This window comes from Camelina sativa, chromosome 3 (genome assembly GCF_030686135.1).
Source record: "Camelina sativa cultivar CO46 ecotype springtype chromosome 3, ASM3068613v1".
Classification (NCBI taxonomy): Eukaryota; Viridiplantae; Streptophyta; class Magnoliopsida; order Brassicales; family Brassicaceae; genus Camelina; species Camelina sativa.
In genome coordinates this window covers 10,569,657-10,585,684 of record NC_141882.1, presented here as the reverse complement: position 1 = coordinate 10,585,684, position 16,028 = coordinate 10,569,657, and the positions used below count along the sequence as shown (strand labels likewise).

Below are 16,028 nucleotides of genomic sequence, written 5' to 3'. Positions count from 1 at the left end.
AATTTTAGAGTAAATCTGAACGGGTGAGAATATTCTAATCGAACGGCTGAGAAAGAGGATAATAACACAGTAACCCTAGAAAGGTCTCCCTTCCTCGCCTCTCCTCTCTGCCTCTATATAAAAAAATCGACATCACTTTGGCTGACTTCTCCTTGTTAGGTTTTTTTCATCTTCTTCTCATCCTCTCATAATCTCCTTCTTCTTCTTCTTCTTCTTCTACGAAACTCTTCTCTGTTTCTTCCTCAAATCCGTGGAAAAAAAAACATGTCTGACGACGAGCACCACTTCGAGTCCAGCGAATCCGGAGCTTCCAAGACCTACCCTCAGCAAGCTGGTAACATCCGTAAAGGTGGTCACATCGTCATCAAAGGCCGTCCCTGCAAGGTCCTTTTTTCTCGTTTTACTCCATCCGATCTCCCTTTTCTGATTCTAGATCTTTGATTTTGTTCTCTATAGCTTCGTTGATTTTGTTCTGTTCTCGGATTTGAAATGATTCCGTTGCTTTTTTTTTTATCTTTCGGTTGCTTGTTTATCAGATCGCTTAGATAAAATTTGAGCGATCTGTGTTTAGTTTAATTATGGTGATGGTTTTGTAGATTCGTGTTATGTTTGCGGAATGATTGAAATCAGAAAATAGTATCAGACGACTTTTTGTTATTGTGATTGTGATTGATTTGATCTAAGATAGCCATGGAGAACAAGGTTTTGATTCGGTGTTTGATTTTGATGTATGATGTATATTAGGTTGTTGAGGTTTCGACTTCCAAGACTGGCAAGCACGGTCACGCCAAATGTCACTTTGTTGCTATTGATATCTTCAACGCTAAGAAGCTTGAAGATATTGTGCCCTCTTCCCACAATTGTGATGTAAGAAGACTCTCACACAGTTTATAATTCATAAGATCTCTTTATGCATGATCTGATTCATGATTTGTTTTTTTATTTATTTTGGTCAGGTTCCCCATGTGAACCGTGTCGATTACCAGTTGATTGATATCTCTGAGGATGGCTTTGTATGTCTTCTCTTCATTTCATACTCCCTTTCCTCTATATCACTTTAGCTTTGTTTACTCCCTGGGCTTGTTTTAAATTTTGTGTTTGTTCGGATTACAGGTTAGCCTTTTGACCGACAGTGGTGGCACTAAGGATGACCTCAAGCTTCCCACCGATGATGCTCTTGCCGCTCAGGTTATTTTCTTTTCATACTTGCTCTCTCTCTCTCTCTCACACACACACACACACATCACTTGTGTTCGTTCGCCTTTGGATTTGTGATATTGAAAAACTATTGTGGGGTTTTGTATATATGTAGATGAGGAGTGGATTTGAGGAGGGTAAGGATGTTGTGGTGTCTGTCATGTCTTCCATGGGAGAGGAGCAGATCTGTGCCGTCAAGGAAGTTGGTGGTGGCAAGTAAACAAAGTATCATTCTCTTTTCACTGAGGAGGATAATATTATTACCAGTTTGACAAACAAATGTCAGTGTTATAAGAACAAAGGATGCTTTTTTTCTTTTTCCTAATTTAGACCATGTGTCTGTTTCTTGTTTCAAGACAACCACTATCTATTGGTTTTGGATTGTTGAAAAGTTTGTGTTGAAACATTGAAAGTTTCCTATCAGATGTTATTCTTAATTTTGGATTGTTGAAAAGTTTGTGTTGAAACATTGAAAGTTTCCTATCAGATGTTATTCTTAAACACTTTCTACTTTGTTTTTTTTTTGTTATGTTTGTTCTCTTAAGTTTTGTTACCCAATACTTGTTATTATCTCTCTGCAGTCCGTCTTCAAATTGGTCAAGAACAGTTTCACTACGTCTTTGTTGCTTTAACTGAACCCGTGAATTCTTGGTCCTTTCCTGTGAAGTTAGTTTGTGCTCATCTTAATCTGTGCAGAAAGGAAGAGTTAAATACATTTTATTCTTTCCTATGAAGTTAGTTTGTGCTCATCTTCTTAATCTGTGCACAAGGAAGAGTTAAATACATTTTATTTACAATTTCTATGTAGGAAAAGTGTTCGATTACTTTTAAACTACAGAGTAAGTTGCCAAAAGTTACAAACTTCTAGAACAATCAAGATTAATTGGTTGTGACATACAAGAAATATTGTCGTCAATGCACGAAGTGTTGTAATAGAAAACACAAAAACACCATTACCAAGAACAAGGTCAAATGTTTTCTTTCTTGAAAAGCTGGAATTAGTATTTGTGTTGGAGATAATGCTACTTTGAGAATCTGATTATAGTGCCGAGCCAATCTTCAGGAACATTGTCTCTCAAATCGCCGCTGAGCGCTCTCTGTGAATGTGTGGTGGCAGCCTGTTTAGGAGATATAAAGAGAAAGCGTAATGGTGGTTTAAAGCTCCATCTTTGTCTAAGAGAGATAATTTAGTTAAAGGCAAAAGATGTCTTTTATCTACCTTCACAATGTAGACATCGATTCCAAGTTTTGCAATCATAGCAGCTTCTGATATCTTTGTTTCCATTCCACCGGTTGTATCGTGGACAGCAACAGAGTAGTCAACTGTTTAATTCCAAAGATTTAGTCAAGTTTCAACTAAAACCTCTAACTTATTGCATAGATTTACAATATTGGTTCTTTTATCTTTTACCTTTCTTGTCTGTGTGCTCCAATACTGGATTCACAACCTTCCAGCTTCCATCTTGTCCAACAGCTGCATGAACAGTTAGATAAGGCCAAGAGTTGCAAAATCATTTAAAATGATCAGCAAAACTTTGGAACTAAATTACTAACAGATCTCTTTCAAGAGCACAGCGTCAGGCTCTGAAGGTGGTCGATTGTAGACACCTAGTACGTCTGTCTTTGTAAGGAGTTAGTTAGATAACAAAAAATATATAAAAGGGAGAGTAAACACAAATTAAGAAAAAGCAAATTTGCGTTTTATAATATATGAAAAGGATACGAGGAAGACAACGTATTCTGGCTTCAAATGATCTGCAAGATGACGGATGATAACATCACCACTCAATATGGTGCAGCCCTGTTGAGGACAAGAATTTTCAGCAGATCAAATTCTGAAAGGACAAGAACCTAGACGATATTTTGTATCCCGGGAGAGCATATTACCAGTATATTGTCTAGCACTGCATCTCCATGGAGAACCTGGCCAGAACAGCCAAAATTATGGTCGAATGACTTTAGGAAACATCTACGTAACTGGATTCAAAACTTACAGGGACAAATCCTGAATCTATTGTTTTAGCTACGATTGATAGATCCGCAGAAGCCACCTAATGAAATCATTAGAATTGAATCAACCAAGCTTCAGATCAGGTAATATGTAAAGGTAAAGAAGTTCAGTTGATTCTTACATCTCTTTTGGAGGTTGACCAACCACATGCAAATGGAGACATGCCTATAGTAGGAATCCCCTCTGCAAGAAAGCATAAACTTTAGCATCAAAATTCATCTTTTCCTCTCAGCAAACATAGTTTCAGAGGAGAAATAGAGAATAAACTTTTAGAGGTACCTCGGGCAAGTGCTCTTACAATTTCAAGATTAAGATTTGTGACCTGCAAAGGAGTGGAAAGAGTAACTATCAAAACAACTCAAGACTAGCTCAAGTAAGAGCATTAGCTTTGCAGAGAGTCTCACAGATATACGAGTAGCAACGAAACCAGCTTTGACAATAGGTTTCTCAAGCCCTCCTTTGTGAACTCCGGATCTACTGGCCTGAAAGTGCCCAAATGAACCTAATGACACAGATCAATAACAACACAAGGAAGGTCAATGATCTGTAAGAACTAATTAAAGATGTTATTTGATCCTTCATTATAAGATTCAAGCATAGATGAACCAATGTCCAACAAGTAAACAACTAACCTGCGCCGTGAACCACAACAAATTTGCTAAACTCAGAAGACTCCTGATCCCCCAAGACATCCACATCACAAGCAATCTCAGAGCTTCCATGTCTCTTGCTCCAGTCCATTCCAATAAACTTGCTCGGAGCTGAACCTTCCATCATAGCCTGACGTAACTGACACGCCACGATCTCCAGATTCTCATCGTGAATCTTCTCCAGCTCGTTTTTGCAAGTAATCGCCGCACCTCCTATCAAATCATTTACGAAATTGTGCTGTTACAAAGTCTACACAGGTAAGATTGATGGGATAATAATAAAGGAGAGATCTTTAGGGTCCTTCCTCATTGTCGGGATTGGAAAAATCAAATTAGAATCAACCCCGTAAGACAGAACAACTAAAAATGCGATGTAAGAATCGTTGAAGCAATTGGGATCAAAAGACAAACCAAGTTTGACAATGCATCGAATTGATCTCCTTCCACTCTCTTGAAGATTCAGCTCCATTGTATCTCTCAAAAGCTCTCGTCTTTAGTGGTCAACGGCGTGTCACTTTCCACTCTTTAACTCAAACTTCATCGTACTTTCACCGGAAAAATTCTCTCTCTTCTCTCTCTCGAAAAGCCCATTAAGGGCTAATATTGGGCCTAACTCAATTGATCAAATCAAATCACTATTTCCAAACCGGGTTTACGGTTCACTGTTTTTCGGATTCCTGTTGAATGAGCGGTTTAGCTTCAACTTCGCGATGAAGAAGAAGACTGATTACGTCGTCTCCGTTTGGGTTATCTTCACTGGAGGGGACAAAAGCACGTTCACTTGGGCCACCGACAAAATTAGTAATCTTTCATTTTCATTTTTCTTTTTTAGAGAAACCATTCTCTATTACAAAATTTTTGTAGGAACGTAGACAACATCATCGAGATCCCATTCCAAGATTCGTCTTTTTTAGTTTTTTTTACTCTGCTAAAGAAGCCTAAGATCCAATTTTGGTTTCTGGGTTGTCTGAAAGATCGAATCTTTGCTTCGAATCGCTGCTTCTGAATCAAGATTTATGGTATATAATCTCGACCTCAACTGAAACTCACTTCACTCTCGCATAATGGAGACGGAAACAACAAATCTCGTAGGTGTTTTGCGGAAACCAGAGCTAAAATCATACAGTCACAAGCAGTTTCACTCTTCAAATGCATTAGAGATCCTTAGAGAATCCGTTCGAATCCTCCGATACAATCTAGGCGCTTTCATGATCACTACTGCTGCTTTGATCTGTCCTGTCTCTGCTTTGCTTTTACCCAACTTTTTAGTTGATCAATCGTTAGTGAACAAACTCACAGTGAAGCTTCTCTTAGTGGCAAAGTCAAGTGGTCTTCCTTTGCAGCCTTTTGTCAAACACTCTTGTCAAAAGTTCGCTGAAACCTCTGTTTCGTCAGCAATGTGTTTCCCTTTGTTCATCACTGTGTCTCTCTTATCTAAAGCAGCTGTGGTTTACTCAGTGGATTGTACTTACTCGAGGGAAAAAGCCGAGATTAGCAAGTTCTTGGTTGCTTTGAATAAGATATGGAAACGAGTTGTGTACACTTACCTTTGGATTTGCATTCTGATTGTTGGTTGCTTCACTTTCTTCTGCGTTCTTCTTGTAGCAATCTGCAGTTCCTTCTTTGTTCTCGGCTTCTCTCCAGATTTCAGTGTCTATGGAGCCATCTTAGTTGGTTTAGCATTCTCTGTAGTATTCGCAAACGCGATTATCATCTGCAACACGGCGGTTGTGATCTCGGTTTTGGAAGATGTTTCAGGGGTAGGAGCGTTGGTGAGAGCTAGTGATCTGATCAAAGGGCAGATACAGGTTGGTTTGTTGATGTTCCTTGGGTCGACTTTAGGATTGGCGTTTGTGGAAGGGTTGTTTGATCACAGAGTGAAGAAAGTGAGTTATGGAGATGGGTCTTCGAGGTTATGGGAAGGTCCTCTGTTGGTGTTGATGTATTCGTTTGTGACACTTATAGATTCGATGATGAGTGCAGTGTTCTATTTCAGCTGCCGAGTTTATTATAGTATGGAAGCTTCTAGAGGTGGTGAAACTCAGCCAATCATGGACACCATAGCGGTTGTTGATACAGAGTAATGGTTTAAGGCTGTTCAAAGATTTGTTGTGTGTTTATGGATCATAATCCGCGAATGAACATGGAGACGTATTAGTTGAAGAAGATAAGAAGATGTATATCAATGGGGTTTCACTTGGAACATTTTTTTTTGCTTTCATCACCAATAAAATTTGATGCATTTTTAAGGTTTTGTTATGTGTGATTAATGATTACTATGTATGTTTACATGGTTTGATGATTATAGCATCTCAAGTTTGTTCGTAGTACAGTATATATGTTTTGTGTACTTGATAGTGTTTGGAAAAACTTTAGGCGTAAATAAGTAATTTTAAAAACTAGGTGGGGCTTTCTGAAAATTAATCATACTCTAAAGGACTTGGAAGTAAAAACCAAAATTGATCGTAAACCGATTCGTACATGGTTTAGAGCGATCAGGATTGTTAAACCACCATCAAATTATATCATTCGTCCTCCTTCACCGTCTCCCCTCGCCGTCTCTATCACCGACGTTGAACGTCTCTTTAACCACCATCACCATCTTCGTTTGCTCTTTTCGTTTGAAGTCCTCTTCCGTCATCTTGCTAGTAAGTTAAAATCTTCGTGGACCTTTGCTGTTCTCTCTATCTCTAATTCGTGTTAATCTGGATTTTATTCACGTTTATCGACTTTGGATTCTAGAAAGTTAAATGCTTTCTTGTTTTTGGATAGCGTTTCGTTTAGAAACCAGTTATGATCATCGTATTTTAAGAAGAATTTTTAGTGAATTTTGTTCTCTCTTGGGTGTTCACCACCTGTTCGATTGAATGCTTCTAAGTATTAGTTCGATGCAATTCCTATATAGTTTCAATGCTCTCGTGGCTTGTTGATTTTTTAGGTGACTCGTAGATTTTGAAATACGAACAGTTGAAGACTCTAGGTCCATCAAATAAATCAAGGCGATGTTTTTGAGCTTGATGTGTTTTGGTCATGTCACAGTAATGGACGAAGGACGCCAAAAGGACTTGCAGTTGTTGGAGGAGATTATTGATAAAGGTTTGAAACAGAAGCTTGTACATGCAACTGCTTCACGGTATGCAGGATTAGATTTGTTTGTTTTCTTTGCATGTTATTTAATTATGGTCTTTTAGTTTAAGGTTTATAGTCATTGTGGTCTCTGCATTTGTTTGTTTTTGCAGGGACAAGATCTTTGAAGAACAAAAAGTACTGTATCCTTTTTTTTTTGTGTAGGGAAGACTCGTGCTTCTTGGATTGTGCATCTCGTTAAGCTGATTCTTAATGTTTTGTTAGTCTCTCTAATATCTTATCCCCATCAAAGATGACCGGATTCAGTTACCAATCAGCTTTTTTTCTTGGTTTTGTGTTTCGAAAATCCAGAGGAACTATTCTTGGTGTTTTTTTTGTTCACTATACTTTGCTGTTCCATTGAGCTCTAATTTGGTTAGATATTCTTAGTTTCCTTAACGGTGTTACTCCCACTTTAGCTCTGACTTGCGGAAAAACCTAGAAACTCTGGAGAATAATGATGTGAATAGTCTCAAAACAATGGTCAATCTCGGTTCAGAAGTTTATATGCAAGCTGAAGTGTACGTCACTGATAGCTCTTGATTCTTTCTTTTAATATTAGTCAAGTCATTATCTGTGAAATGTCATACACTGTCTCCATGTGCAGCTTAATGCATTTTCGAAAGAGCACAAACTCTTCTGCCTTCAATAAACTATATAAGTAGTGAACTTTCACTGTGTTTGTATATGTTAGATGCTAGTTATGTTTTATTGAGCTGAGCATAAAATGTTGAGATTACTGCGGATTAAAATCTGAGATAAGTTATACCAGGTTTGCTTTCTGATTTTGTTTACAAATTGATTTGGGTGTGTGTGTTTGAGTTCAGGCCAGATACTCGGCACATATTCATGGATATAGGGCTCGGCTTTTATGTGGAATTCACCCGGCAAGAAGCTCTTGACCATATTTCACAAAGGGAGGAAAGAATTAAAAAGTATGATAAACATTTGCTCATTTTTTTTTCTTTCTGCAAATGCTGCTTGTTTCAAAGTTGTCAAAGTTCTGTTTGTTGCCTTATATTGCTGTTTGCTTCCGGGTGAATCCAAGGAAAACATGGTTGTATTATCGTATATGATGGCATTATAGTGACTATTGTGTGGATTGCTATATATAAATGGTGGTTTTTGTTTTGGCAGGCAACTAGAAGAGTTTACTGGTGTTATTACGCAGATCAAAGGTCGCATCAAACTGGTAAGTTCAAGTCCTTTTCTTGCTTAGTTAATAGTAGCTCATTGTCTTATGAGGTTAGGATTTGACTAGAAACCCTCTGCGTAGTTACCGTTCGGGTAGTGGATTATGCTAATGGTTGTTTGTATCATGCAATATATATGCAGGCTCATTACCAGATTCAGCAAATACTCAATCTTCCTGAAGAGAATAATACATCATCCCGGCAACGTGCGTTTTAGTACTACCTCAGCTTATACAGTGCTTGTGCTTGTTGTCATTGAGTTTTATTTAAAGCTTTATCCGTGGAAAAAGAGAATTTTAGCGTAAGTGTAATACTACTGACACTTTACTCTCCAATGGATCAAGCAATGAACTGAACCATATTATTCGAGATTTTCAGATGTAGACTATATTATTGTATTAAACAAGATCATTAATGCAACTAATCAAGAATGGAAAAATGTATAATCGTCGATAAAAAATTGAACGAGAGTACTATGAGACAAGATAATATGCCACGTCAGTAATCCAAAGTGGCCGTGATTAAAAAAATTAGGTCGGCGTAAATAATAGATCCTCCGCTTCCTCCCCTTAAACGGACTTCGTCGGCCCTTTTCATCCGTAAATAAATAAATAAAAAAACTCTCAGGTTTTACATTGTAAAAACACAAAATCATCTCCTTCGTAGCAATCCTAATCTCTCTGGGTTGAAGCACCTAATTTGGCTCAGAGTTCATTCTCTCTCTCGCCAAACCCATCCTCTGTTGTAGGTAATTTACGGATGTCGATTCAACGCTAATGGTTTTTTTTTTTTGTTGGTATTGCTCATGCTTGATTTGGGCATCTCTCTTTGGTGTTGAGTTGATTCCTTTTTTTTTTTTTTTTTTTTTATTGTTGTTGGAGTTTCATCAAAATTGCAATCCACGCCAATTGATTGAATCTTTAGGCTTTCCTAAAAAAAATTCGAAATTTGGTGATTTAATAGTTTTTCTCTTTTGTTTTTATGGATGTTTTGTGTGTGTTAAGCTTGTGATGGATCCAGCACAGAACACAAGTGCAGCAGTACCAATTGGTGGGAGTGGGAGTAACGGTACGATGAGATATCAAACCAATGATGGGACTTCATCTGTGACCACCGCTGCTGCTGATGATTCAAAGGAGAATCTCAACCAAGTTATAAACTCTATTCACAATATTTTGACTCTCCTTCATCAGATACACCTTACCATCGGTTCTTTCACACCTGCATCTCAGCTGCCTCTCCTTCAGCGCCTGTAAAACTCCTCCTCTTTCTTAACTCAAATCATCAGTGTCTTTGTTCCAAAGATCTTTCTTTTTTTTTCTGGGTATTGTTGGAATGAATGCATGTGTGTGTGTGTATATTTTTGCAGTAATACTCTTGTGTTGGAGCTGGATAACATGGCTAAGTTGTCCGAGAAATGTAGCATTCAAATCCCCATGGAGGTTATTAAGTGAGGATCAACAAGTCCTTTTATTTTCCTAGAATAGAATACTGTTGCTTTGTTTCTTATGCTATGTTTACTGGTTGGTTTCTTGCATCTTTGTTATAGCTTGGTTGATAATGGGAAGAACCCGGATGACTATACTAAAGATGTTCTTAATGGCTGCATTGCCAGAAATCAAGTTACAAAGGGCAAGACTGATGCTTTTAAGGTGACTTCTTTTTCTGCTGATCTTCTTGATTTGGGTATTGATTCTTTAGGCGCTTCTCTTAAGCAACATTCTTTCAATATAGGATTTGAGAAAACATATTCTGGAGGAGCTTGAAGAGACTTTTCCTGATGAAGTCGAGATGTATAGAGAAACCCGTGCTAACTCTGCCGCTGTAAGTTGTTGAACATTGCTTTGTATGTACAAACGTGGTTAATATGCTACAGTAACTCAAAGGTGATAAATAGTTTTCGTCAACTTCAGGAAGCGAAACGGGTGGCCCAATCGCAAAGTGTGTTACCAAATGGGGATGCAAAGGTCAAGAACGAGTTATAAACAAGAGTCCCCAATTTTACTCTTTTATCTTACCTCGTAGAATAAAACTACTGAGTAGATGAATGTTGTATACAAACAATCCCACTTGGAATTTCTATAATATGTGTTGGTTCTCTCTTCTGGCTGAGAAACCATATGAGCTGTAGGTTTCTTTTCAAGATTTGACCTATAATGTTTGATGTGAGGTACAGAAAAAAGCATTAAGAAAAAATAAGTTAACTTGTTTCGTATGATTACTATCTATTGACGAATAGTAATGTATTAATCTTTAGAGATCAGATCGCATTGAGTCATGAGTGGTGACAAAACAAAACCTTCCAGCTTAGCCATTTTTTCAGTTTCATTTTTGGACCATCCGTACTCAGGTTTCGAATATAAAAATGATCAATGAGACAGTGAATATGAGAGCTTTTTTTTTTTTTTTTTTTGTTATTGTTGATATTGTGATTCGGGAGAGTCGTTGACAAAATGTTATGTTGCATTGGGTTCTCCTAAGTCTTATGAATTTATTATTTTCTTGATGATTCTGTGGATTTGCCATTTTTGGCTACTTAAAATGATGTTTTGTCCTTGTAAATCTACATATTTATGGATCTGGTTTTTGTCTAAACAATTTATAAATTTTTATCACTTTTTTTTATATTTTACTTCATGACAAATAATCTTGTCACTCTATATTTTTCACTTTGAAATCCTATATATAAATTTTATTCATATCATAGTAAACTTGTGTACAACAATTCTAATACAAATAATTTCTAACAACAGCTAAAAATAAACTATTATAAAAATAAGTATAAAACAAGAATTAATTTAATATCCTAAGGGAACATGTAAACTAAGGAACCGGTATACGATACAAACCAATATCATTATTACATAATTAACTAAGAATATATTTGGATATTTATTTCAGTATTCACTTTAAGGATTTTATTTATTCAATTTTAAAATTCAGTAATATTTTAATTATTTTATAGGTACACATGAAAAACTTCTATGCTTTTAATCTATATATTTTGAAAAAAAACTTTAAAATACTAAAATCAAAATGGTAATTTCTACAAATCCTGTTTCTAACTATTTTTGTTCTATGGTTGGAGAAAATAATGTTAGGTCAGTCACTACTGTCGAACAAACTTCATTGTTAATCCATTTGCTTATCTAATATAATAGTGGGGAAAATACAAGCTACTCGAAGTTGTGCTTTGTTAAAACTTATTATCATTTTTTTCCTTAAAACTTATTTAAAACCATGTATTTTGTAAATTTAGTAAAGTAGAATATCAAATTCCAAAATATAAATATATTTTTTACAACAATTAAACAATTCTCCAAAAACATACATAAATTCACTATCGTTGGAGGTTTGTTCTCTACATGTGTAAATGTATTGGATTTTACCTATATGTGAATTTTGGTTGCTTTTTAAAAAATACATGCAATTCGTTTCCAATATAGATGATGAAAATATCTACTTTTCTCATATGCATATTTTTCTGCCTTCAAATATTCATATGATATTTGTTGCATAATTCACAATAATCCCAATTGAGCATAAATACGATTTTGCATTTTTGGTTAGACTTAAACTTATATGATTGTGTTATCTTTGTACAATTATTTATCTACCATTAGTTTAAGAGTTTAACAAATGATTTTCGAAGGGAGATGCCATCGAAGACTTAAAATTATTTTATCTACATTAATAAGTTTAACAAGTCTTAGTTTAAACTTACCTGATTTTTTATGTAAATAAATTTTTATTGTAATGAAATTCTCAAAAAAAAAAATCAAGATATAAACTTTTATTAGTTTTGTAATTTGAGTTTTTTCAGGTTTTATTAGACAATCTTTATTTGACACGGGAAGAGATATTTTTTTTTTGTTAATAAACATCTAAAGAAGTAAATGACTAGAACAATGACCATCATTAATCACCATACTAGTAAAAAAAACTAGTAGACCTTTTTGGTTAAGTTATGATAGCTATTAGCTAGACCATATTTCTCATCGTTTTAAACTTAATCATGTAAAAATATCATTTTAATTTGTAAAAACATTATTGATTACGTTTAAGTTATGTAAATAGAAATGATTATGATTATGGTTATATAATAAAATCGAGGTAGATATTTCTAGTCAACCTATTAAAATCGAGGTGATGTGAGGCATTTGTTGCATAAACGAGCATAGTATCTGAAATTAAATTAACAGATTTTGTCACTTTTAAACGGTTTGGTTCGATATTTACATCGAGTGCGGCGGTTAAGATAAATTAAAATAACACAAGTGTATTTCACGTGTCACATGAAACGCACCACTTTGGTTGTTCCTTCTTTCTTGTCCCCTCCTGCTGCAGAGAAAATCCAAAGGAAGAAGAAGAAGAAGAAAGAATCGTTTGATTTCTTTAAGCAAAGAGGAGAAACTCTGTTTGAGTCCAGATCGGATCTGACCAAACCAAGGATCCGATTGATCATAAGCTCCACCAAAAATTTCTTGAGATCGAGACCTTTTTAATTGAAGATGAGCGACGTATTTGAAGGGTACGAGCGCCAGTACTGCGAGCTCTCAACCAATCTCTCCAGAAAATGTCACTCTGCATCGACTGTCTCCGACGCAGGTTAAAACTCTCAATTTTGGATCTTTAAAGTTTTAGTTTTTTGAAACGCGAGATCTTAGAATTCCCCTGATTTTTTTTATTAAAAACCTATTTTTTGTTACTTATAGACCTAAAAGTCGAATACTGGCGTCTGATTTCTCCAATTTTGAACGAGTTAATCGTTCTAAGTTGTTTAGGATCTGACGAGTTTTGTTAGCATCTGGGAATGAAAAATGTTGATTGAGGAATCATGTTTTAGTTGAGGCTAAGAATGCAAACCTTTGTTAGCTCAAGTTAGTTATGTATTAAAGTTGGTTCTTCATTTGTTTCTCAGTCCTATGTCGATCACTGAGAAATGAAGTTATAGCCTGATGATGAAAATATAGTTAGCTCAAGATAGTTATGTAGGTTGCATATAGATTTATTAAGTTGTTTCTCTATCTATGTCGATCTGTATCGTTCTTTATAGTGTCGATGGTTTTACTCGTATTTGGAAAGTAGCTGGTGGATGAGTGTTCTTTACTAATCGTGTTAGCTTGTTTAGGATTTGACGAGTTCTGTAGCACCTAGGAATGTCATTGCGTGGATTGGTTAGGGGTAGTTTTTTTAAGGGATCAAGTAATTGTTGAATACTGAAGATGAAAACCTGATTATGTAGCTACAGAGGTTTATTAAGTTGGTTCTTCCCAGCCTATGTCGATCACTGTCTGTCTCTTTCTTGGAGTTATAGAGTATAGTCATGTTTAAGAATTCGTTACATTAGGTGGTGCCATGTTAATCTAGAGTAGAGGTTTTGATTGGTTGTTATGTGCTTCTGGCAGAAGAGAAGAAGGGGAAGATTGCTGAGATAAAGTCTGGAATTGACGAAGCTGATGTCTTGGTATTATTATTAGCATTTGACTTGCTTAATGTTTGAATCATCCTGTTCTTTTTTACCAACATCAGTTTAAAGCTTTTGTGTTTTATTTTTATTTATTTCTGTAGATCCGCAAAATGGATCTTGAAGCAAGAAGTTTGCAGCCGAGTGCTAAAGCTGTGTGTCTTTCTAAACTAAGAGAGTATAAATCTGATCTCAATCAATTGAAGAAGGAATTCAAACGAGTCTCGTCCACAGATACTAAGCAGTCTTCCCGTGAAGATTTGATGGAATCCGGAGTGGCGGATCCGCATGCAGTAAGTTCCTAAGTTTTAATAGAAACTCTTGTTTTCTCATAGTTATAGTTGTCTTGATTGACTCGCATCAGTTGCGGATACCCTTCTTAATATTCATCTTTGTGCAAACTTTTAGATAGTGGAAGTGTTTTTTGCGGTTTACATTACTTCTTCTCGTTCCAGGTATCTGCTGATCAAAGAGGAAGATTGGCAATGTCTGTAGAGAGGCTTGACCAATCAAGCGATAGAATCCGGGAGAGTAGAAGACTAATGCTGGAGACAGAAGAGGTTGGCATATCTATTGTCCAAGATTTGAGTCAACAACGCCAAACCCTCCTTCATGCGCACTCCAAGGTACCACAATTACACTATAGGTGCCAGTGATTTGCTTGAATATGAGCACTGTTAAGCTAATTTTTCTGATATGGGTCACAGCTTCATGGTGTCGATGACGCCATTGACAAGAGCAAGAAGGTGTTGACGGCTATGTCAAGAAGAATGACAAGGAACAAATGGATCGTTACTTCAGTAATCGTGGCTCTCATTCTGGCAATCATCTTGATAATCTCATACAAGCTTTCTCATTAATATACTCAAAACATAATTCATCGTGGTTGTGTGTATATATATGAATGATTGTTGATTCCTTTGTAATGTGCCCAAGTGTTTACTTGTATTCCCAGTACGTTATGTGTATTGAAGTGGCAACAACACTTTTTATCATTCATAAGATTTCCCAAGTCTTTTACATGCTCATAACTAAAGTCTATACTTCGAAGGTTAAGAAATTAAGATACCCTAGCAGGACCAATCATCTTGCTGGTACCACCACTTGCCACCACCACTGCAACATCTTGGCAAGAAACCCCAACGGACACGGGCGACCGGAAGCGCCATTTTATAACAGCAGTCAGCTTAACATCGAACTGTGCAACACCATAAGTGGCTAAGTCATTGCGCACTCCACTGGCAATAGCTCCAGGCATCAGATTGATGGTGACGTTGATCTGTGTCGTCTCTCCTGCTCTTTGAAAGAAGCCTGGGGGTGGGGACACAGTGGAGGCCAGACGGTGTTTGCCGTGGTAAACTGAGCAGTGAACGTCGTTGTAGAAGGTATCAGTCACCAAGTTAGGGTTTAGAACTTGAAACTGCATATACAAGCAGCTGAAACTACGATCTCCGGTAGAGTTGTTGAGCTTTGTCACGGTGAGGGAGGCAAGACTGAATTTAGGTAAGACCGGAGAGGAGGATAAGAGCATGAGAACTGTGACCGTAATGATCACTCCGAACAAATCACAGGCCTCCATTAATTTGAACAGAGTTTTTGAAAGAAACAAGAAGCGATTACTAATGTGTCATGAGAAGTATGAAACCATCTATTTATCTAGCATGTAAGAGATCCACCCGTTAAACCCTCATCGTTGTAGACTAGTAAGTATCTCAGCTATATTTTCTGAAGAAATTTCCAAGAAACAGAGCATACAGAGGAAAGAAGTATATAGGTTAGAATTAGATGTATTAGCAGTAAAACCAACAGATTTGTCAATTCAGTGTAAAGTAGTAATAACTAGCATGTGACTAAGGGACCCTACTCGGTATGTCAAATGATAATTGAAGTAAGGCTTAGGCTTACTTACAAAAGATAATTATAACATCTCAAAATTCTTAATGACGTTAGGTGAGAGATATAGACAAGAAAAAGTTGAACAGTTGTAAAATTTCAACTCATCATTGTCGACTTGTTGTTAGTTTTTTCCAATAAACGAAATGAAATGAAGTTTTATACAATTCAACAAAACTATTTCGTATAATTTAATACTATGCAAAGATTGTTATAAAAAAACTACATTATTCATAGAAAAGTGTATTTTATAATAAACACTGTATTTCCATAGAAAAGTGTACTTTACTGTTATTAGAGCATTGAAAAGTAGCGAAATTACGTCAGTGTATAAGATGGGATAGCTTCACTTCCAAGGCATAATCCATTCTTGTCATTAAGTGTCACCAGTCACCTTATATTTCAAAAAAAGTATCAAAAGTTGGTCTTGTTCTATCTATCTATCAGCCTTTGGCTCGATCCTTGTGCTAAAGATTCTTCACGAAGATCAA

The 16,028-nt window shown here is 36.3% G+C and overlaps 6 protein-coding genes across 7 annotated transcripts; 5 read left to right on the top strand and 1 right to left on the bottom strand.

Moving 5' to 3' along the window:
• Nucleotides 1-154: 154 nt before the first annotated feature.
• Nucleotides 155-1,700, top strand: LOC104776620 (eukaryotic translation initiation factor 5A-2). Its single transcript, XM_010500715.3, has 5 exons — nt 155-384; nt 745-867; nt 957-1,013; nt 1,114-1,188; nt 1,313-1,700. The coding sequence occupies exons 1-5, from the start codon at nt 265-267 to the stop codon at nt 1,415-1,417; spliced, it is 480 nt and encodes a 159-aa protein (XP_010499017.1). The 5' UTR covers nt 155-264; the 3' UTR covers nt 1,418-1,700.
• Nucleotides 1,701-1,970: 270 nt separating this feature from the next.
• Nucleotides 1,971-5,066, bottom strand: LOC104776619 (isopentenyl phosphate kinase). Its single transcript, XM_010500714.2, has 12 exons — nt 4,270-5,066; nt 3,841-4,071; nt 3,613-3,710; nt 3,488-3,530; nt 3,330-3,391; nt 3,192-3,248; nt 3,085-3,120; nt 2,921-2,998; nt 2,752-2,818; nt 2,609-2,671; nt 2,417-2,520; nt 1,971-2,315 (listed from the first exon to the last, which is right to left on the bottom strand). The coding sequence occupies exons 1-12, from the start codon at nt 4,325-4,327 to the stop codon at nt 2,220-2,222; spliced, it is 993 nt and encodes a 330-aa protein (XP_010499016.1). The 5' UTR covers nt 4,328-5,066; the 3' UTR covers nt 1,971-2,219.
• On the top strand, nt 4,923-6,188 carry LOC104776618 (uncharacterized). The gene has a single exon (XM_010500713.2). It carries the CDS (start codon nt 4,923-4,925, stop codon nt 5,940-5,942), a length of 1,020 nt encoding a protein of 339 aa, XP_010499015.1. The 3' UTR covers nt 5,943-6,188.
• A 116-nt stretch (nt 6,189-6,304) lies between these two features.
• Nucleotides 6,305-8,616, top strand: LOC104776617 (uncharacterized). Of its 2 annotated transcripts, none has more exons than XM_010500712.3 (7): nt 6,305-6,506; nt 6,898-6,991; nt 7,098-7,127; nt 7,404-7,505; nt 7,812-7,919; nt 8,122-8,176; nt 8,320-8,616. In XM_010500712.3, the coding sequence occupies exons 2-7, from the start codon at nt 6,900-6,902 to the stop codon at nt 8,392-8,394; spliced, it is 462 nt and encodes a 153-aa protein (XP_010499014.1). In that variant the 5' UTR covers nt 6,305-6,506; nt 6,898-6,899; the 3' UTR covers nt 8,395-8,616. The 2 variants fall into 2 exon arrangements, with proteins under 2 accessions (XP_010499014.1, XP_010499012.1); XM_010500710.3 differs by having other exon boundaries at nt 6,324-6,506; nt 6,797-6,991.
• Nucleotides 8,617-8,654: 38 nt separating this feature from the next.
• Nucleotides 8,655-10,475, top strand: LOC104776616 (mediator of RNA polymerase II transcription subunit 10b). The gene is made up of 6 exons (XM_010500709.3): nt 8,655-8,925; nt 9,182-9,429; nt 9,547-9,627; nt 9,727-9,829; nt 9,912-10,001; nt 10,091-10,475. The coding sequence occupies exons 2-6, from the start codon at nt 9,188-9,190 to the stop codon at nt 10,160-10,162; spliced, it is 588 nt and encodes a 195-aa protein (XP_010499011.1). The 5' UTR covers nt 8,655-8,925; nt 9,182-9,187; the 3' UTR covers nt 10,163-10,475.
• A 1,869-nt stretch (nt 10,476-12,344) lies between these two features.
• Nucleotides 12,345-14,672, top strand: LOC104776615 (vesicle transport v-SNARE 12). Its single transcript, XM_010500708.3, has 5 exons — nt 12,345-12,785; nt 13,586-13,644; nt 13,749-13,937; nt 14,100-14,270; nt 14,352-14,672. The coding sequence occupies exons 1-5, from the start codon at nt 12,689-12,691 to the stop codon at nt 14,502-14,504; spliced, it is 669 nt and encodes a 222-aa protein (XP_010499010.1). The 5' UTR covers nt 12,345-12,688; the 3' UTR covers nt 14,505-14,672.
• The last annotated feature ends 1,356 nt before the right edge of the window (nt 14,673-16,028 follow it).

Excerpts from the sequence above, each read along its gene's own strand:
- LOC104776615 (XM_010500708.3), top strand. The coding sequence starts at position 12,689 with ATGAGCGACGTATTTGAAGGGTACGAGCGCCAGTACTGCGAGCTCTCA. Across the intron at positions 13,645-13,748 it reads TTGACGAAGCTGATGTCTTG|ATCCGCAAAATGGATCTTGA; the intron begins GTATTATTATTA and ends TTATTTCTGTAG. Across the intron at positions 13,938-14,099 it reads GAGTGGCGGATCCGCATGCA|GTATCTGCTGATCAAAGAGG; the intron begins GTAAGTTCCTAA and ends TTCTCGTTCCAG.
- LOC104776619 (XM_010500714.2), bottom strand. The coding sequence starts at position 4,327 with ATGGAGCTGAATCTTCAAGAGAGTGGAAGGAGATCAATTCGATGCATT. Across the intron at positions 3,711-3,840 it reads TGTTGTGGTTCACGGCGCAG|GTTCATTTGGGCACTTTCAG; the intron begins GTTAGTTGTTTA and ends CTGTGTCATTAG. Across the intron at positions 3,249-3,329 it reads GGTCAACCTCCAAAAGAGAT|GTGGCTTCTGCGGATCTATC; the intron begins GTAAGAATCAAC and ends TGATTTCATTAG.
- LOC104776617 (XM_010500710.3), top strand. The coding sequence starts at position 6,861 with ATGTTTTTGAGCTTGATGTGTTTTGGTCATGTCACAGTAATGGACGAA. Across the intron at positions 6,992-7,097 it reads GTACATGCAACTGCTTCACG|GGACAAGATCTTTGAAGAAC; the intron begins GTATGCAGGATT and ends TTGTTTTTGCAG. Across the intron at positions 8,177-8,319 it reads TCAAAGGTCGCATCAAACTG|GCTCATTACCAGATTCAGCA; the intron begins GTAAGTTCAAGT and ends ATATATATGCAG.
- LOC104776616 (XM_010500709.3), top strand. The coding sequence starts at position 9,188 with ATGGATCCAGCACAGAACACAAGTGCAGCAGTACCAATTGGTGGGAGT. Across the intron at positions 9,628-9,726 it reads ATCCCCATGGAGGTTATTAA|CTTGGTTGATAATGGGAAGA; the intron begins GTGAGGATCAAC and ends TCTTTGTTATAG. Across the intron at positions 10,002-10,090 it reads CCCGTGCTAACTCTGCCGCT|GAAGCGAAACGGGTGGCCCA; the intron begins GTAAGTTGTTGA and ends CGTCAACTTCAG.
- LOC104776618 (XM_010500713.2), top strand. The coding sequence starts at position 4,923 with ATGGAGACGGAAACAACAAATCTCGTAGGTGTTTTGCGGAAACCAGAG.
- LOC104776620 (XM_010500715.3), top strand. The coding sequence starts at position 265 with ATGTCTGACGACGAGCACCACTTCGAGTCCAGCGAATCCGGAGCTTCC. Across the intron at positions 868-956 it reads CCTCTTCCCACAATTGTGAT|GTTCCCCATGTGAACCGTGT; the intron begins GTAAGAAGACTC and ends TATTTTGGTCAG. Across the intron at positions 1,014-1,113 it reads ATATCTCTGAGGATGGCTTT|GTTAGCCTTTTGACCGACAG; the intron begins GTATGTCTTCTC and ends TTCGGATTACAG.